Raw genomic sequence first — 22033 nt, 5'->3', positions numbered from 1 at the left:
GGATCTGGGCAGGGTTCTGATTATGACTGGAAAATGATTGATGACCCATGACAGCATTACTTCTCTCTAAATTTGGTAATAAAACAATGCCATTGGCTTGAAACAGCCAACCATTAGTAATCAGAGTCAGATATTTTAAATAATAGAACAATGCTCGCTAATTATTTACAGGAATACATTAGCCCAATATTTTAAATGACTCTAAAGTATTATTTTGTAGTTGTTTTAAAAAACTGTACTAGAAGAGACTTTAGAATGAAGACTATCTTAGTAAATATTAACTCAACCAGAGTTTGTTTGTAAGAATTCTTCCTTCTCTATCTTACTTTTTCTCACTTGCTGGCAATATTTACCTGGTTTGTGGAATCCCAGATTCAGTTTACATTTTCATTCCTCACTTTCTGATGTTTGCAGAAATAATTCCTGAGTTCATGATGCTTTTTGTAGCTCAGATATTTCTTTTTTCTTTCTGTTTTGCCTGGGTACAGGAAGCTATAGTAGAAGAAAGAGCAGCCCAAGCAGAAGAAAACGTCCACTTGATCAGATTCCTGAGGTTTCTTGCTAACTTCTTCGTGTTTCTAACACTTGGCGGGAGTGGATACCTCATCTTTTGGGCTGTGAAGCGATCCCAGGAATTTGCGCAGCAAGATCCTGACACCCTTGGGTGGTGGGAAAAAAACGAAGTTCGTCTCTGCATGCTTTTTATGTGCTTAGAATCTGACATTTGAGATTTTGTGGGTTGTGCTTCAATGTTGGGATATGAAATATGGCCGCTCTTTACCTACCTCTGTCATCCTGACCTGAGAGTGAACCAACCTTGGCACACGTATCCCTATTCCAGCCTTACTTCCAAATCCATCTACTGTCTGTTTTTCACTTTGTGACATTAGGGAAAGGTAGAGTTGGAAGAGAGATTAGAGCACATATTCCAACCAGTACGTTTTATAGACAGAGATAATGAATCTCAGATTAGGTGATGTGTTCATGGTCTCAGTACCATGGAGAACAATGAGAGTTAAAATTTAGGAATCTTGATTTCAAGCTCGGCACTCTCCATGACGCTATGTTGCTTTCTCTGCAGGTCCTGCATCTATCTCTGAAAGATCCAATTGTCCCCTGAATTCTTTGAAGCAGCCATGATAAAGCCCTGGGTTCTTATGTTTATTTCACTGGAAACATTCAGATTGCCTCCCCCACTTTGGGCAGGACTGGGCCTCTCTCTGTTTTTCACTAGCAGCCTAACTGCTTCACTTCCTCTCCTTACCCTATTATCTCCCCCTCCAAATGCTATTCAAATGAGGAAGCCCAGCTCTCTGAAAGGAATTAAGTATTATGATTGCGATTTGTCTTCAGGGTATCTGCCCATTTAGCAGGTCCAAGAAAAGAGGTCAGAGGTAGATATTTAGAACCAGGAAATCACTGGTCATGTGTTGTTTCTTGGGTCTGTTCCCTTTCATAAAATGTTCTAGAATACAATGTGGCATCATTTTGAACTTGGGCATTTTCAGTGTGTGGAGATTTAGGCGGTGGGAAGTGTAGATTTCCCACACTGAAACTTCTGCAGAGTCTTGTAGACCAAACAGATTATGAAAGTCTTCATAAGCATAGAATTTCCTAGAAGAATCTTGCACAGAAAATGGTATAACCTACTTACAACAAAAGGCTCCAAACAAAAACATTCTAGGTATTTCAGAAGCAGTAACACTGAAGATGGGAGACCATACATTTAAGAGCCTATGACGGCATAGACATTTCTTGGAAGCCTGTAAAACAGAGTCATTAGGTGGAGTTATTTTACTTATTTAAAACAAAGGGGAACCTCAAAGCATTACTAAGTTTGCTTTCCAAATTATCCTTGCAGTTATGATAGCATTTATAGGCAACATTATCATGCCACTTTGGTCCGTGGTTTGTACTGATCATATTTTTGTATTAATAAACCACAGAAAAGGAGGGATAATTGATTATCATCAAAAGGGTCACTCTTTGTAAGTACATGTTTAATATCCATCTTAGGGGACCCCTGATTCCTAGGGGCCAACAAAGGTAATAATGGGGATTCATGAAAAACTTTACAAATTTGATGAAACAGAATTTAAATTTACCTTATATAAGATTGCATAGCTCTGCCAAGTTTTTACTTTAGGCTGAAATTGTATCATGCTGATTTTATATTATGTCATGCTGACTTTTAGCTCCTGCTGGTCATACTTATACAATCTTCTTAGTCAAAAGGGAAAAACATATTGACAATTATTTTCTCAATATAGTTTGGTAGTTCTAATCATTCAAAACATGGAGTCTACCAGGGGGAAATGGGAAATGTTAAACAGTGACAGTTTGAGCCAGGTATTCAGGTAAAGACATTGCCAGAGTCACCTGGAACCTTTTTTTTTTTTTTTTTTTTTGCCCCTTATAGTTTGCATTCCCGCAAACTCAGTATTTAGTCCTGGGCCCATCTCAAGGAATTCATCCATTCTAACTGATTAAACTAGCCCATGTGCTGATGATTGCCAAATTAGTATTTCCAATTTGGACCTCATTCCTCAAGCAGATCATTTTCCATTTCCTTTGGAAATCTTGTTGTGAAGTGCAGAATCAGTTACCACGTATAACAGTAAATATTCTCTGCATAGAAAGTAATGTAAATCGCATCCCTCATTATACTAGGAAACACTATTATTACTGGCACGTCCACAAGCTCACACACATGTACATCTTGAATATACGAGTTGAATATTGTCTGTTGTTTTAATAAGATCAAATTTTTAAAATGCATGAAATAATTTTAGTCTTATAAAATATCAAAGGAATCTAGCTGGAATCTTGCAAATTTGGAGGAAAGCAATAATTTTTAAACACCGTTAACTTGGTTCACCCCTTGTGTCTTCTTGTAGATGAACATGGTCATGTCCCTCCTGGGGATGTTCTGTCCAACATTGTTTGACTTATTTGCTGAATTGGAAGACTACCATCCCCTCATCGCTCTGAAATGGCTCCTGGGACGCATTTTTGCTCTTCTTTTAGGCAACTTGTATGTATTTATTCTTGCCTTGATGGATGAGATTTACAACAAGGTAAATCTTGTGTCTGGATTGTCCTTGCCATCAGCATGTTGTTAGATTCCCAATCTCAAGATTGCCAGAAATGCCTTAGAAATCTCTGTTGTCTTTATTTTTGTTTCCATTCCTCTGCTTTCTAGATTGAAGAGGAGAAGCTAGTAAAGGCCAATATTACCCTATGGGAAGCCAACATGATCAAGGCCTACAATGCATCACTCACTGGAAATACCACTGGGCCACCCTTTTTTGTGCACCCTGCAGATGTACCTCGAGGACCCTGCTGGGAAACAATGGTGGGGCAGGTAATGTCACAAACAGAAGTGCATAACAGTTAACGGATTAAAAAAGAGCAGGGTCACTATTTCTTCCGTAAGCGTGGCCTGTTTTTTATTGCTTATTAATGAAAATAGCTGAGACTTATTGACTGTTCACCATATGCTGGCTGTGAATTTCATATATATTATCTCTTATAGTCCTCACATGCATCCATTCAGGTAAGTAGTACCTTTACACCCCTTTTACAGTTGCATGTAAAGGAAGGATATTTTAAAATGGTCTGAGGAAATGTTTACTATCTATCTGTGTTATAATAAAACACCCAGATTTAGATACAACCCAAGTAAATATTTAAGTGGATCCATTGCGGAGCACAGCCTCCAGACACGCAGGCTCAGTGGCCATGGCTCACGGGCCCAGCTACTCTGCCGCATGTGGGATCCTCCCAGACCAGGGCACGAACCCTTGTCCCCTGCATCGGCAGGCAGACTCTCAACCACTGCACCACCAGGGAAGCCCCAGTGTTACCTTTTTTCCATAAAAAAAAGAAAAGATTCTTTTGGGAGCATACACTAATACTCATTTCAATAATGTTAATTTTTGTCAAATAATTGCCCCTTAAGCATGAAAGGAAATACTATTTTAGGTTTGTTGTTTTCAGATGACTGTATAAATGACCCCAGTCCAAGACTAGTGGTATTTTAGCAGATAAAAGAAATAATGTTTCATATGGTTTTCTGTTCAATAAAGGGAAACCAAACCAAACAAAAACAAAAAACCTACTTCAGGTCTCTTATTTCTATACAAATCCAATTTATATTTTGAAAAGCCTTTAATTTTATCTCATTAGAATTGACATTCCTCATGTGCACTTCATAAACTGATTTTGGACTTTGGTTCCTCCTTGATGGACAGAAATTTTAAAATATGTCATAGTGCTTCTGTCAGACAGCAGTGCAGTTTCAGCAGTAATGTGGTCTTTGGGAAATTATTTGAAATAATTTTTTACTGTGTACTTATTTTTTTGTAAGATAAATGGAAAATTGAAAGTTAGCATTAGTCTTATGAAGCTAATTTAAACAAATACAGATATCGTTAGATGTCCTCAGCTTCAGATACTCATCTGACTTAAGCCACTCATCTATGATTTCAATTGTGGGAAAAAGTAAGGAAAATGTATATAATGCTAGACAGACGTCACTGAAGACGAAGTCCAAAATGTATGATATAAGTAAGGATTCTATTTTATTTTTTAGGCTTTTAAGGACCAGATAAACCCTTCCCTTTCCAGTTACATGTTATTAAATACTTGATTTTCAGACATGCACATTTCATACACATTTATAGGAACATACTATGTATGCAATAATAAATGAAATGAAACCTGCCTGCAGTTGGTAGAGAGATGCTTGTGATACATGATGCGGTAGACAGAATAATAACCCCTCAAAAACGTCCATGTTCTAATCCCTGGAGACTGTGAATATGTTACCTTACATAGTAAAATGGACTTTACCAATGTGATTAAGTTAAAGATCTGGGGATAGGAAAATATCTTGGATTATGCGGTGAGCCTAACAAAATCACACATGCTTATAAATGGGAGACAAGAGTCAGTCAGAAAAACTGACTGTGACAGTGGAACCAGAGGTTGGAGAGATGCGCTTTAAAGGTGGGGGAAGGGGTCCACAAGCCAGGGAATGCAGGTGGCCTCTGGAAGCTGGAAAAGGCAAGGACACAGATTTCGCCCTGAGGCCTGCACCTTGATTTTAGGCTTCTGAACTCCAGAACAGTTTATGTTTATGTTGTTTTAAGCCACTAATTTTGTGGTAATTTCTTACAGCAGCAATAGGAAGTGAATACACAGGAGTATATGGGTTTCCATGTTTTAAAACTCCTTGAAGCAAAATCTGGTCATGGCACTTAACACAAGTCTGTTTTATCACATCTAGGCGGCTCCCTAAATCTTCAGCAAGAGTTGAGAGAAGTGAAAAAATATAAAGTGCAGTTTTCACAAACTCAAAGAGTTTGAGATATTCTCTTATGTACATCCCAGAATGCAGACTGGCATGAGGGCTAAGCAAACTACCCTTTACCAGGCAAACACCTGTTAAATAAGATTAATAGAACTAACTGTAAAGAATAAGGTGGAAGCTGCTCACTTCTGAGGCAGAGGCAGCAATTAATTAGACATGAACGTCATGCAATCTAGAATACTTATTTTCTGATTATGCAGAAGCTTCTGGGATGCTCCCACACACACTGAATTAAAATAAAGAAAAAATTATTTAATTCTTCTTCTTGGGAGCCCTTGTACCGTGCAGCTTGTCTTGTCCTTTTTTTTTTTTTTTTTTTTTAAATCCTGTCTCTATCTAGTGGTTTTCCTTGCTTCATCATCTTTTCTTACTGCCATTTGTAGTTGCGTTTCCCTTTTCTCTTTCGCCTTCCTTTCTCTAAATGAATATTAAGCACTTGTGGGAAAGTCTGCAGGAGCGGCAGGAGGGAAGGGCTGTGGTTCTGAAACATTTATTTTACCCACTTTTAAAACAAAGTGATTCCAGAAGAAATAGTAAAAGGCAGCTGCTTTGCACAGAATGTTGGAGATATAACCCCAAAGACTTGTTCATTTTTCTATGAGAAAATTCCAGATATTTTCTCTTCTTCTCCATGGGTGCCCTCTGCTCTGTTTTTCCTCAAGGATACTGTGGGACTTAATCTCTTTTTGAATTTGAATATAGGAATTTGGTGGCTCCTTTATGTCTCCAGGGAATCTCAAGATGTAGTCACTTAGTCTCATCTCCAGTGACATTTGATAGGTAGGCAGCAGAGCCATTCTTGGGAGACCGCTCTTTGAAGCTATATACTTAGGTCTGCATTTTGGCAAAGGAGAGAAAGCAGACAACAGCTGAAGATAATGACAATAATAGCTCACATTTATCGAATGCTTCTTGTGTGCCAAGCATTACCTCCTTGAATGTTTAAATTACCCTCTAAGTTATATCATTATCCCCATTTTATAGATGAGGAGACTATGACTTAGAGAGGTAAAATAATTTGCTCGAGACCTTAAAGAAAGTCAATGACAGGAGCCCAAATTTTACCTACAAAGTCTGATTAGAGTTTGTGTCCTTCTCCATAGTGCTGAACCATCCTCTAGAAACATAATTAGCATCAACACATACTCCCAGACTCCTGCCATGGAATATCTGTGGCCCTTTGTGATGCCCCGTCTCTATTATTTTCCCTTCACTTGCTAATGAGCCTCTTAGGTTTACTGACCAAATACATGTCAGGAGAGTAAAGTGTGAGGTGTGGAGTGCAGTGCTCTGCAGAAGGCCTGTGTGCAGGCCATGCTCCCATCCTAGCACACTAGGAACTGGAATTGGATGATGATTCCTTGGTGGTCTGGACAACCATTTTTGGAATTTCCTTTCTTATAAAGCAGTGTATCCCTTCTATGGTATATTAATAAATATTTTTACATTTTAATATAATGTTTGAATCCTCTTCTGCTATTTTATGTGAAAGTTAGGACATTGCTTAGGAAAAATATTGTATTTCAACCATTGGGATGAGGATGCTTAGGAGGTTGTGGAGGACTTCAAAACCACTCTGAAATATTTTCTTTCTGAGGAAGTCTTCCCAACCTGGTGGTGGAAACCTAAAAATATCCCTCACAGCCTACTTCTAATTGATGCTAGTTATTAGAATCTGAACTCAAATTGCCTGGGGAATGAAAAGGCGAATAAGAGTAGGGAAGAGAAAAGTTATATTCAGAGATAACCACAGGAATTTACTATCACTCAATCGCTCACTCCATATTTATTGAGTGCAGGCTAAGTGTCAGGTATTGTGCTAGATACTGGAGGTGCAATGGGGAACAAAAGTGGACCCGGTCTCTGCCGTTGTGACAATTACAATCTCGTGACAATTGCAATCTCTTGGGAACAAAACCATTAATTAAATAATTATACAACATTTGCAAATTTACAATGGCAACAAAGCACTACAAGAATGCAATGCATGCATTCAGAAAAGCTTGCCCCTAGTCATCCAGGTGAGGGACTTCCCTAAGTTAGTGATGCTGTAGTGATGCATATTAGTTGGTGTAAACTGAGTCAAGAGGTGAAGTAAGGTTGAGTAGCATGAAGACCACATGTAAAGACCCTATGGCCTAAAGAAGTATGGAGTTTGAGGGTATGAAAGAAAGCCAGTGGGACTGGAGTAGAGAAGACAAAGAAAAATATGGAGAGCTAGACAGGAATCGGATTATACAGACACATGGATTATGCAGAAACCTCACACTCACCTTTTTACTCCAGCTGTTGCTGCAGCAAACGACTGCATGCAGCTGTTACAAGACAGTATCTCAACTGAGTTGTATACAGATTCTCACCTTTACCCTGCTTCTCTGCTGTCACCAAATGGGACGTTAATACCACATGGGGCCATCCCTGACTGATGGGAATGGGAGCTGGTGGATCAATACTTCCCTTTTCTGTCTCTTGGGTGGACAGTTCTGAGACTTATTCTATATGGCTACTCAGCGGGTCCCCAGAAGAATCAAGACCCAGTTGCCCCAGTAGTGACAGCTTTTAACACTCTCTTGGGTAAAGGTTTTCTCTCCTTTCCTGTTTCATTCTTTTCCATCTCCACCCCTGTTCTTTGATAGCATTTCCCAAAATACACTACTGGCTCACAGGCAGTACTTTTTTGTGTGTGTGTGTGTGTGCTACGCGGGACTCTCACTGTTGTGGCCTCTTCCATTGCGGAGCACAGGCTCCGGACGCGCAGGCTCAGCGGCCATGGCTCACGGGCCCAGCCGCTCCGCGGCATGTGCGATCTTCCTGGACCGGGGCACGAACCCGTGTCCCCTGTATCGGCAGGCGGACTCTCAACCACTGTGCCACCAGGGAAACCCCAGGCACTACTTTTGATGGGAACTAGTGCCAAGATAATTCTTTTACATTTATAGTTTAAAGTTTTCAGTATAATTTTTTTAGCTTTTAATATATTTATATTATAGTTAACTACTGTTTATGGCAGATGGTATACACCTTCTATTTACAATAGTAGGAGTTATTTTTTAAAAATAAAGTATATTAAAGTTAAAAGAAATATTAGGTAAATAATATTTCAGATAGTACTTGGACATGGCAAGAATCGTGAAGGTGGTACATGACTACTTGGAGTTTAGGAAGCACTGCTCTGAAGTATGGGACTGGAAATTAACCAGATAACTGCTAGTCAAATGGGCCTTGCCCTGTGATGTGATTCTTTCTCACTAGTTATTTTAGAGGTGAGATTATATAGGTAGCTGGAAATAAAAACCAGAAGACTTCTTTTATTATAGAAGAACACTGTATTTCTGGAAAAATATGTCTTATTAGATATTCCATGTCTTCAGTCTTAGGGCACGAATTATTGGGAAGGAGCAGAAAGGAAGGAGCAGAAGAAAATGATCATAATGAAAATTTATAATTATATGTCTACTCTTATATTTATTGCCTATTGTTATAAGTTCCATGAGGAAATAGTGAACTTCCCCTCTAACCCACAGCATACACATTTTGCATGTAACTTCAAGTCCACACCACTGAGGTAAAAAGTTTCTAATTTTCCAGACCTTTTCTATACATATACATGTTATGCATATAATATATACATGTATGTATATATGCGTAGGATTTTTTGTTAATAAGTGGGTTCATGCTACATATCCTATTTTGTAAATTTTTAACAACCCATTTCTTATCAGAACATAGCATTTGAGCGCTTTTTAAACAAGTTTATTGAGATATAGTTCACGTACCATACGTTTCACCCATTTAAAGTACACAATTCATTGGGTTTTGGAATATGTTCACATTGTTGTGCAGCCATAATCACAATAGCACTTTGTTTAAGAGCTCACAATGTTCTGTTGTGTGGACACCCGTTTTTATTTAATTAATTTCCTCTTGAGTATATTTGAATTGCTTCCAATTTTGATCTGGGAGAAACAATGCTTTCATAATTATATGTATAGATTTGGACATTTGTGCTAATACCGCCATAGGATACATTTCTAGAAGTGGATTTTCCTAATAAAATCCACACACTTTAAAAGGTGATGGATCTTCACAAACGTCCCCCCACACACAAATGTTGCACCAGTCTAACTTTCCCTTCTAACTGTCAGTTTACGACAGTGCCTATTTCACCACACTCTCACCAATATGGAAAAGCATGGATTTTAAAATATTTATCACTGTGTGGAGCAACAATTTATTGTTTTAATTGTATTTTTATAATGTAGGATTTAGGTATTTTTGAATATTTTAATTAACTATATATTTTCTTCTTATTTGTGCCATTTGCCATTTTTTTCCTTATTGAATTGCCCATCGATTGTTGTACTGATTTGTAAAAGTTTTTAATGTGTTAGAAAAGCTAGTTCTCCATCATATATGCCACAAGTACTTTTTCCAAGCTTGTCTTTTAATTTTATAAATAAAAAATTTATTTTATTATCTGCTGTTTGCCAGATTCAAGTTTTAAACTTCTGTGTTGTCATTATTTTCCTGTTTTGTGTTCTCATGTCATGCTTATAAAAGTTTCTCAGTAGGAAGACTTCTGATACAGTGGTTTTGGAGCAGGAAATAGTTATTTTTAGACTAATAATATAGGGGTGAAACATTTTTTACTTGCTAGATATGACTAACTAGTTTCTTTACCATTAGTTGCAGTTTTCAAGTTAATACTATTTAGAAAGCATGACAAATTCGATGTTAACATTAGGACCATTTGAAGGGAGAAATGCTCCTTTTAATACAGATAATATCTCAACAGGAATTTGTGCGGCTGACCGTTTCTGATGTTCTGACCACCTACGTCACAATTCTCATTGGGGATTTTCTCCGAGCATGTTTTGTGAGGTTTTGCAATTACTGCTGGTGCTGGGATTTGGAATATGGATATGTAAGTGTGATATTCATTTTTCTCTTATCAGATTATTCCTTTGTGCTTAGTCATTTACGTATACCATGCAAGAAGAAGAATTTAGGAGGTGGGATTGTCTTTTAGATGTCAATAAATGAAGACCAATGAGTATAGTTTTAATTCAGAAGGGGGTCAGACTTGAGTCTCATGGCTTACAATAGTCTAGCAAAAATAGATTCTAGTAAAATTACAGATGGCTAAAGCAGCGGACTTCAACCTATCTGTTAAAATGGTGAACTCAGTAAATCTTGGACCCATAATCAGCTCCCTCCCCATGAAGCTTGCTGGCATTTCTAGAAGCAGGGCAAGGTGAGTAGTATCAACTGCACATTTTCTGTTTGCTTTGAATTCTACTAAGCAACTGCTGGACACTTATCAAGTGCATCACTGTGCAGTACGCTGGAGGGAGAAAGGAGTCAATGAACACGCTGCTTGCTTCATAAAGCTCACAGTCTAATGAGAGCTCAGCAGAGACACAAGCTGGGGGCTCTGAAAGGCTCAGGGTACTGACAGGGCTCTGGCAGCTGGTGGAGTAGAATTCCGGCAAGTTGATTTCCTTCCCCACAACAGCACAGGTTTCTCTGAGCCCCACTGGTGTTGATTCCATCACCAGCCCCCCACTATGCTCAACCCCAGGTCCCCCAACAAAGTTTGAGGGCGGCAGCAAAGCACACATCTCTCTGTCCGCCTTTTGCAAATTAAACTGTCATCTTGGGAAATAGGACCTGAGGAGTTGCTAGTATTGATACTCATTTGCTCAAGTATTTCCAGTGGCTTCTAAGTATTTAGAATGAATTCCAAATCCCTGTTCAAGGCCATCGATACCCTGTGTGATCTGCTTCTTTTTTTCTCTCTGAGCTCATCTCCTACCACTTTCGCTCTTGCTTTGTAAAGTCCACAAACACTGGGAGTCTTTCTTATGCTCAAATACAAGATGCTCCTTGCATCTGCCCAAATTGTTCTTCCCTCTAGGGGTGCAGGTTCCTAGAATTTGCCAGGGCTGATTCTTGTCATTAAGGACTCACCCCTAATATGTCACCTCCTTTGAGCTTTCCTCTGACCTTCCAATCCAAGGTGGCCCATCAGGCACTCTCTATTTCAGCACAGTTTTCTTTTCTTTATACGATGTATAACTGTTTGACATCTCCTTTTTTGAACGTGCTTATTAACTGTCTCCCTCTGTTGTAATGAAAGCTTTCTGAAAACAGAGGCCTTGACCTCATGCTTAGAGCTGTGCTTGTCACATGGCAGGTATTATGTTGTCTGGCTGGACTGGCTGACTCAGTGTTGAACCTCCACATCCTAGCGCCATCAAGGCAACGCCGTCTACTGACAGAACTCTGCCTGCTTCCAGGGATGTGCCCTGGAATCAATTCTGCCCTAGTATTCTTGAGCTAATGATGTTTCTCTTCTCACCAGTGAAGGGATATCCTTCCCTGCTGGTCTTCCTCCTGTCTCATGCCCTCTAGTTTCTGGACAAGTCCTACGTTCAGAACTGTTTACAGGACTCCAGGCTAGATTCTCTACCTGGCTACCTGACTTTGAGATTGTACCTTTTATTAGGTCATCTGTCTCCCTCACTGAAAGTGTTTCTTGGAGGAGCCAGAAGCAGTTAGGTCATACTGTTTGGTGGACGACGGTGAGGTAATGCTATAGATCCAGAATGCCCTTGCGTTGCTTTCCCATTCCCTGCTATGAGGTATTCAGCTGGCTTGGTTTCATTTCTATTTTCCTTGCCTGATTCAGCTCTTCTGAAGCAGACATAAAAATTGCCATTTCTTTCTTAGACCATCACTTGGCTTATGTTTGCCTTTGATCCCTAACTGCTTTCTTCTTAAGTGCTAGAAAATTTTGCTTCACATATGAAGTCAATATAACATGACCTGGATGCATAAAAGCTGTAATTATATGACCGTAATTTATTATTTATTGAGTGCTGACAGTGCTCTTGGGTTAGAACAAAGTACAGGAAAAAAGACAAGTTTCTGTTTTAGGTCAGACAGAGTGAATTTGCTTCCATGTTACCTTTGGAAGGCTCATCAGAGAGAAGCTCAGCAGCAAAACAAGTTTTAAATCATTAAGGTTGGATGATGGATCTTTGATATGGATCTTATTATCACTGACCCACCAGGTGGATAGCTTACATAGCTGAGTGCCTGCTAGGTACAAACCATTGTGAGCAAACCTCTGTGCCTGCTGACAAGAGGATACACAGATGTAAAAGCTGTAAGCCTAAGGAGAGGTTGCAAACGTGGGTCTGCAGGCTAGATTCAACTGACAGATTTTTTTTTTCTCTCGTCTGCAGTGTTTGTTTGCTTTTTTGTTTTTATGAGCTAATATTTTAAAGCTTGGAGTTTTACATTTAAAAAATATGGATTTCTTGGGACTTCCCTGGTGGTCCAGTGGTAAAGAATCCGCCTTCCAATGCGGGGAACGCGGGTCCGATCCCTGGTCAGGCAACTAAGATCCCCCATGACGCGGGGCAACTAAGCCTGCATGTCACAACTACTGAGCTCACACGCCTCAACAAGAGAGCCCGTGTGCCGCAAACTACAGAGCCCACGCGCTCTGGAGCCTGTGCACCACAACTAGAGAGAGAAAACCCACATGCCACAACTAGAGAGAAGCCCGCGTGCAGCAACGAAGAGACCACGTGCTGCAATGAAAGATCCCATATGCTGCAACTAAGAGCCGACACAGCCAAAAAAAAAATTTATGTATGTGGATTTCTTGTTTTTCTTGACATATTGAAAGGCCTGACAACATTAGACCCATATTCCCACTCTGGAGAAATTGGCTGGAGCTGAGGAATTACTGCCCTCTTCTGGTGGAACATTCATTCACCGATTCCTCACACTCTTTGCTACCCTTTAATCCTGCAAGCTCCCCTTGTCAGCACAGAGCAGGAAATGTAATTGCACATTGGAGAAATCACTGTGGGAGAGATCAATAGAAATACAAAGACAGGATGGAGTAAGAGACATATGAGCCAAGTCTTGAAGGAGGGTCAGAATTTCAAAAGACTGAGATGGAAGAAAGAATTCTCAGTGGACGGACTGATGGAAGGCAGGGCCCAGCAGCTGGAAAGTATGGGTGGTGCAGGCGGAGATGCAGAAATCTAAAATGGAAATGTTTTAGAGGATAAGAGGCCGATGAGAATGTTTCTTTGATATTCTGGACTTACTAATTGCCAGTATGAGTCCAGAAAGTACCTGTCATTGAAGCAAAAGAGAACCTGAGATGGGCAGAGAAGATACTTTTAAGAATCCTTTCAGGAATGAAAGAGAAAAATGTGTCCATTTCTGCCAACAAAAAAAAGAATTTTTTTTTCTGAACTTTAAAAATAAGTTCATTGTTTAAAAATCTGGAAAAGGTAATATAAGCTTAATATGGAAATAAAAATCACAGGTAATCCCACCACTCATGACATTACTTAGTTAATTGAATTGTAGAGTATTAGTATTTATTTATATGTAGATAAACAAGTACTATAGATTTATATACAGTACTATGGATTTTTATAAAAATATATTGGCATGTATCCTATTGACTAGTTACTTGCTTTTCTTCACCTAACAGTGACCTTTTCTCTATGTTACTAACTGGTCTTCTATAATTTTTAAATGGCTGGGTGATAGTCTACATATGAATGTACAATAACTAGTTATTTTTTATTTGTTGTTAGTTAACTGTACCTAATGTTTTATTATTATATTAAACATTGTAATCGTATTTATTTATAGCCATGTAGATAAATATCTCCATAGATAAATCATAATCTTATGTAAAACTTATTTCCTTATGAGAAATTTCTCTAGGTTGAATTGCTCAGTTATAGAGAAGATATTTTTGAAAAAGTTCATTCACTTTTATAACAATAATTAACCTCTATAAAGTCTAAACTCTGCAGACTCCAGCATTAGATTCAGAGATTCAATGAATATTAAGGTTAGGTGGAGTTTTGACAAAATCAGTCATAATGCTTTTATTTTACATATAAAAAATTAAGAGTCTGAATTGGAGTTGCCTAAGTATATAGCCAGTGAATAAATAAGGACAATGCAATATCCTTCTGGAAAAGCCATTATGTTAAATATACTGAATTATACACTGGTTATATCTGAGTAAATTGGGTTAAAAGTGACTCTGTATATTTTCCAGTTATAAATTCATGGCCAAAGTATTACCACAACAAACCTATGAAGATGAATTGAGGTGGGAAAATTACTGGCTAGGAGCAGACTGTTAGACCATGTAATGTAAGTTAATCTTTCCTAAGACTTCTCTGAGCATAGCAGGTAGTTCTCAGTGTTTCTAAAGAGTTCACTGACTCATGGGAGTGGAATGGTTTGCTCCCAGAAAGGATTTTAACCACCCTGATTCAGCAAAACCACCCTCAGTCCTCTTGTAAACTCTGGGTTTTCTGCAATAGTTCAACACAGAATGCCTTTAACTCTCACTTTAATTTATGTTGACACCATCCTTGCCATTTGTCAATGAAGTAGGTAAATAGTATCCAGGAAGAAATGGACTGAATACATGGCATAGGGTAAGAGTATGTTCAATCTAATTAAAACCTCAGCTTGGTTAAACCTCGTTTAAAGTTACATTTTAAGGTGCTCCTTGTTGAATTTATGTGAATGGAAAATATGGGAGATTTTCCTGAGATCTGATGGAGTGCAAGATTACCCATAAATAAGAGGCATATGATTCACAGACCATCAGAGTATATTACTAATCATATTATACTGTATTATATTTTTATGTAGAGCTTGCCATGTGTTAGAACATCTACAAAATGCTTTACATATATTATTCTGTGTAACCATACCAGCAACGCTATGAGGTAGATAATATTTTTCTACTTTACAGTAAACTGAGGTTTAGAGATTTTTAATAATTTGCTCAAAGACATATAACTGCTCAGTGGTGGAGGTAGAACTGAAATCCACATCTGATTGACTTCAAAGCCGTCAACCAGATTTCCATCATATTGAATTTTCACTGTAATTCTTACCCCTAGAAATTTCAAGGACTCTGCCAAAGCATGACTAATTCATGAGCCAATCCATAGCATTTGTAAGTCAAATGCTTAGACAGGTTTCTTGCTGTAGAATGGAATTAGCAGGAGGGGCTGGGATATAGAATTAGGAAATAAACTGATATTCCCTTTCTGGGAATGAGATACTATTTAGCGGTCCAGGAAGTTGGCATGATAAAGAGTCAGTAAGAAGTCATGGGTATCCAACAAAGGTGTGAGAACATGGGCAAAGGGACAGAATAGGCTGGACTGGACAGAGTCTATCTGCAGGCAACTAGGGTTATAGTGCAAAGCCCTGAGGTGCTGAATCAACCTAGTAGACGAGGGTTGGATTTGTTCTAGGTTAGTAGTTCGCTAATTTGAGCATATATCAGAATGCTCTGAAGGCACATGAAAACACAGGTTTCTGATTCAGTAGATCTGGGGCAGGGCCTGAGAATTTACTTTACTAAAAAGTTCCCAGATGTTGATGCTGCTTCTGGTCTGGGACCACCCTTGAGTGCCATAGCCCCAGTGCCACAGGCCAGGCCAGCCTGCAGCTCTAAGCAGTGTGATTCCAGCTGTAGGAAATGAGATTTGTGTGACGAAAGTCAGGCAGGTCATTGCAATGACAGAATTATCTCTGAGATCCTGAATTGCATTTCACAATATCCAGAGGTTGATGGTTTGCCCCAAATAATTAAACTTGCAGAGAGAGGATGGGTTTTCTCAGGCTTTTTCGTCCAGTGAGTACCATATGTTTTCCTTCTGGGTAGATAACTGACTCTAGCCCACCACAAACAAAGGTCTAAAAATAAAGCAAGAAAATTTCTAGTTCCTTGACTATTACGGACCCCAACCCAAATCCAGATTGGCTTCTCTGTTGCTGGCCCCTAAAAATCTTATTATGGATGAGCAGCCCTTAGGGACTTTATTACACTTACTCCATTTGAATCATTTTGTTAACTCGGGTTACGAGAAAACCTGTTTTTTCTCAAGCATCATTTACCTTTAAGCTTTTTATATTTTAGAGGCAACACTTTGCAAATTGATTTACACTCATATTATTAGTGTATTAGCTTAAAAAAAAAGAAACTATAGTATGATCTCATATTTTTAAAAATCCACCTCTAGGGCTTCCCTGGTGGCGCAGTGGTTGGGAGTCCGCCTGCCAATGCAGTGGACAGGGGTTCGTGCCCCGGTCCGGGAAGATCCCACATGCCGCGGAGCGGCTGGGCCTGTGAGCCATGGCCGCTGAGCCTGCGCGTCCGGAGCCTGTGCTCCGCAGCGGGAGAGGCCACAACAGTGAGAGGCCCACGTACCTCAAAAAAAAAAAAAAAATCCACCGCTAAAAGAATGAGCCTTGAATATCATACCCTGTGTGTGTGTGTGTGTGTGTGTGTGTGTGTTTGCTTTCTTTCATTTGTTTCGTTTTTAGAGTGGGAGTTTCTGAGTTTAATGAATGGAGTATAAATTCTATTTTTAAGGTGTTTAGAGAAAAGCAATTAAAAAAATTTTTTTTAAATATAAATTTTATTTATTTGGTTGCACTGGGTCTTAGTTGTGGCAGGCAGGCTCCTTAGTTATGACTCACGGGCTCCTTAGTTGTGGCTCACCAGCTCCTTAGTTGCAGAACGTGGGCTGCTTAGTTGCAGCTCGAGGGCTCCTTAGTTGTGTCATGTGAACTCTTAGTGACAGCATGCATGTGGGATCTAGTTCCCTGACCAGGGGTAAACCCAGGCCCCCTGCATTGGGAGCACTACCACGGAAGTCCCAAGAAGCAATTCTTTAATAACTGAGTCAACCAATTACAGATTTTAGATTAGAAAGGGATCTTAGAAATTATCTAGTTCAGAAGTAGGCAAACTTTCTCTGTAAAAGATTGCACAATAAGTATTTTCACTTCTGCAAGTATGTTATTGTGGTGTAGTGAGAAATATATATTTTGGTCTTCATTCCAATTCCCGGCTGGAGCGCCTAAAATTTTTGTAATTTACAAAGCAGTGATGGTGCTAGGAACATCTTTTGTTCTTATATTTGGTCTTTAACCCTGGCTCTTGATGCAGAGTTCCTAAATTCCTTGGAATATTGTGGGTGATAGGAGCATTATATTTTCCAATGAGGCAGCTCTTGGTGGGCTCCTGGATAGCTTCAGTTTGGGGGCTTGTCAGCAGAAAGACCTGACCATAATTAGAAACGCAGAAATTTCAGCCTCATCCCCTCATCCTCCAGGGAGGGGAGAGAGGCTGGAGACTGAGTTAATGATTGATTTTGTCCCTGTGATGAAGTCTCCATAAGAATCTCTGAACCCTGGGGTTTCGAGAACTTCCATGTTGCTGAACACATTGAGGTGCCAGAAAGAGGGTGCATGTGGAGAAGGCAAGGAAACTCTGTACCGTTTCCCTCATACTATGCACCTCTTCCATCTGGCTGTTCCTGAGTTGTATCCTTTTATAATCAACCAGTAATCTAGTAAACAAACTGTTTTCCTGAGATCTGTGAGCTACTCTAGCAAATGATCAAAGCTAAGGAGGGAGTCGTGAGACTCTCCAGTTTACAGCCCATCAGTCAGCATAGGTGACAACCTGAGCTTTCAATTAAAGTGTGAGGCTTTCATCTAAAGTGTGGGGCAGTCTTGTGGCACCAAGACCTTAACCTGTGGGATCTGTGCCAACTCTGGACAGTTAGTGTCAGAATTGAGTTAAATTGTAGGACATCGAGATGGTATCCACAGAAAGTTGGGAAAATGCTTGGTTTGGGGGAAGAACCTATACATCTGTGTCAGAAGTATCATGAGTAGAGTGTAATCATAGAGAAAAACAAGTCATTTCCCTTGCATCAGGCTATGTGGTCTCTGTTGTAACTATGACATTCCTGTTTTCATCCCAGACAGCAATAGACAATACAGAAATGAATGAATGTAGCTATATTCTAAAAAAAACTTTATTTAAAAAACTTGATGGTGGTCCAGATTTGGCTCATGGGTCATAATGCACCAACCCCTGATCTAGTTCATTTCATTAGTTTATCTGTGAGGAAACTGAGGCCTGATTTGATTAGTGACTGGCTCAGCTCACTCAGCGAGCAAATGGCAGGGCAAAGTCTCATACTCGAGTCTGAATCCCAGACGAGTGTCTGTATCACAAAACCACTTGTCACAGTAGGGAGTGTGGAGGTACCCTTTCTCTGCATCTGGTCAATCAATTTATGCATCAAAGATTTTATTCCTCCAGCTGCCCCTGCTGCACACACAGTATGAAACCAAGGGTTCCTAGTGTGTCCTTTGTGCTTTTCTGGTCACCTGGTTATAAAAATATCTCATCTCAAATGGCCTTTAAGAGGTTTGTATGCTTGTGAGAATAAAAGAAATGTACTTCTAAAAGTTTGAATTTTTTTCATTTTCCTTAGTTTGGTGGGCTAAATCTGACACTCTTCTAAAGAGGCCAAGGTTGAAGGTTTGATTCTTAAACGGACACAGAGAAGAGCTGTTCCAAGGCCACAGATGGTGCAGACCACCGACTGAGCATTTGTCACATGTGTTCTGTGATCTCACAGGGCTCCAGGAGAAAAGGGGAGTTGATCCAGAGCAAAGTGCTCCTGGGGAAAGAGAAAGACTCAGAGCTAACGTTTCTCCAGATTAGAAGCAATTCATTTTCTTCGTTTTCCATGAAAACCACACTTTTTTCATGTTGATTTTAGAACAAAAACTGTCAACCTAACCTCTTTGCATCTTACGAACATTAAGCTTCTTGATGATCTGCAAACTAAGTGAAACACTTTGTATATTCTTTAGTAGTATCTTGAGTGAATTTTTGTTGAAATCATCTGTCATCTTTGTCCTCCTTATGTAGGGTTATTTATTTTTTCATTATGTATCATCTTATTATTATTATATCTTGCTATTTAACCATTCTTGTTATGTCAGACTTGACATCTACTACCTGAATCTGTTACAAGGCACATCGCGCATACCTTTCAGTTAACTAGGGGAGTACTGTTGCCTTTTGGGAAGTGATGAATTTGACGCCTGGATTCAAGAATTCTTGAGGCAGAATGTTCAAAAATTGTGAAAGATTTTTTGGGACTCCAAATCAGAGACCTATTTTATCTTCTTACAAATATATTTTTGGGTGCTTGGGTTTAAGAAAAACTGAGACGCTCTCAGGTTGTTTGATTTTGTATGTGTGTGTGTGCACATGAGCGTTGTGCTGTGCGTATATATGTGTGCTAGGGAGGGAGTTATTATGAGGATACATGTGGTCTGAAGCCGCACCTGCAGATGTCAGGATCTGGGGCAGTCATCAGGTCCTGCCACTCTATTACTCTCTCTTTGTGGTCCTCTCACTTTATATTTTTTGCTGTTTGCTTTTTCTTTTGTTACCAGTTAGTCAATTTCCTGATTGATTATTCTCTATCTCAAATTAAATAGGAGCCAGCTTTATGGTCTTTGCTAATTAGCATTACTCCATTGACAGAGCTTTCTTTCTAAGATGCCTAATGTGTCACCAGGAAGCCTTTGGATGGGTCCTCCTAGGACAGATGCCCACCTCAGTTCCAACTGGTGTCCCCTGTGTACAAAGAACAGCCTGGTGCTGCTGCCCTGAGTAGGATGGTATCATCTAGGAGTGAACACTGGACAATGAGTTGAACAACTTCTTAAACTTTCATTGTATTGCTCTCTCTTTTTTTTTTTTTTTTTTTTTTTTGTGGTACGCGGACCTCTCACTGTTGTGGCCTCTCCCGTTGCGGAGCACAGGCTCCGAACACGCAGGCTCAGCGCCCATGGCTCACGGGTCTAGCCGCTCCGCGGCATGTGGGATCTTCCCAGACCAGGGCATGAACCCATGTCCCCTGCATCGGCAGGCGGACTCCCAACCATTGCGCCACCAGGGAAGCCCCTCTATATTTTTTATTGTAAAAGAAATTCACATTTTTTAATAAAAGTATTTTAAATACGCAAGACTTAAAGAAGAAAATAAAAGCATAATCCATCACCCACATATAACAACTATTAATTTTGCCGATCACTTTTAAGTTTTTTCTTTATGCATAGTTTCATATTGAGTAGAAAAAATAATATATAAGTTTACATATTTTTTGTTTAACATTAGAGCATAGTTTTCTCTTGGTTATATAAATATCCTTCCAACGGTGATTGTAATTAGCTGCAATATATATCATAGCATAGTTAAACTGTATTTACTTAACCAGTGTTGGACATTTAGATGGTTTCATCTCTGCTTCTTAAAATTTGTTAGCATTTAGGATTATTTTGTTAAAACAAATTTCTAGAAGTAAATTTACAGGGTCAAAGAGGATGAAGTTTTTAAAACTTTTCATATGTATTGTCAAATTGTTTTCTAAAAGTTTATTCCAAGTTTTACTTTCACGAGCAGTATATGAGAGCGTATGTCTCATCACACTTCCACAGCATCGAATGACAGAATTTTAAAATGTCTTACTGTGTTAAAAAGGATGCCTTATTATTTTATCGCTAATTATTTATTGTATTGATTATTCTGCTGTTGTTGCTGCAAGAAAGTAGTTGCAAGTCTAGCCATACCTATATAGAAATATGAAACACTTGCCTTTCAGTTTTTGCCATTTGAGATGCTAATACAGTGAATGTCTCCTCTAGCCTTCATACACCGAATTTGACATCAGTGGCAATGTCCTCGCTCTGATCTTCAATCAAGGAATGATCTGGTAAGCCAACTGTGGACAGTTTATCACTTGAAGAAAGCCTCCAAGATCATTTTTGCATGAAGCACTGTAGCCTGGTGTTAGAGAAGTCCACAGTCTGTATCTAACTCAACATTTGTCTTTTTGCAAAGTGAATGGCTATGAAGAGTTTACTTTATTTCCCCATATTTTAAATCTTAATTCTAAAAGGCATCTGCCTGTTTTGCAGAGCACTCCTTCATCAAATACTGGGAGTTTAGGTTCTGGCTTCTAGATTATTTGAAGGCTTTTTATAGTTTCATATCCTGTGATACTAGGATCTGACAGTGAAACATTAATGATCCTATTACCCCATGTTAAGAATGAAAGAAATTAGTGTAAAGTCTTTCCAAGAAACTTATTTTATTTGCAGTCACTATTGAATATGTTTTAAATGGAATTTATAGCTACTTTAAAAACTATTAGCTTACCAAATCCAGTAGTTTATAGAGATGAAATACATGTTTTAGGAAGGTTTAGTTAGAAATATGATCTTTATTTAGTAATTTGTTTCATGGGGCCACTTGCACATCGGAATTATTTCTTTTAATGTACAAAGGATTGTTATATCTTTTATTAAATGAAAGCATTTTCACTGTAAACTTTGACAGGTTAAGATGAGTTGATACAGTAGAAACCATTTTTGACTTTAAAAATGGAATCATAGCAGGAGATTCATCTGTGGACCGTGTGTCTTGAAAATCTGTCACTCTTAACTAAGAACACCCCAACCCACAAGCAGTTACCTGAGCTTCTTTATCCCATTGACACAGATCTAATATTGTGCCAATCACACCATTGTCCTAGGTGCAAGTACTAGTTACTGGGGTCAGTTTTTGTGCAAGCTTCATCTATTATTCAACTCCTTCAACCATAGCTAGTCTGAATTGTTAAACCTTTGTGAGAGCAAACCTCTCTGCAAAAGTAAAAATGATCTTGCTTCAGTAATATAAAGACCACAGTCAAGGGCCTC

The 22033-nt window shown here is 39.0% G+C and overlaps 1 protein-coding gene across 1 annotated transcript in view; it reads left to right on the top strand.

The window, feature by feature from the left end:
• TMC1 (transmembrane channel like 1) overlaps positions 1–22033 on the top strand; it is a 129063-nt gene that overhangs the window by 89944 nt on the left and 17086 nt on the right. The window contains exons 12-16 of the mRNA XM_024738997.1: positions 489–683; positions 2898–3077; positions 3203–3364; positions 10170–10298; positions 20978–21045. Of these exons, the coding sequence (XP_024594765.1) occupies positions 489–683; positions 2898–3077; positions 3203–3364; positions 10170–10298; positions 20978–21045 (734 nt within the window). The remainder of the gene's footprint in view (positions 1–488; positions 684–2897; positions 3078–3202; positions 3365–10169; positions 10299–20977; positions 21046–22033) is intronic.

The sequence above is a fragment of the Neophocaena asiaeorientalis genome, unplaced genomic scaffold, assembly GCF_003031525.2.
Source record: "Neophocaena asiaeorientalis asiaeorientalis breed wild unplaced genomic scaffold, Neophocaena_asiaeorientalis_V1.1 scaffold249, whole genome shotgun sequence".
In the NCBI taxonomy this organism is placed as follows: domain Eukaryota; kingdom Metazoa; phylum Chordata; class Mammalia; order Artiodactyla; family Phocoenidae; genus Neophocaena; species Neophocaena asiaeorientalis.
Note: the sequence above shows the minus strand (reverse complement) of the source record. Positions and strands in the feature narration are given on the sequence as shown.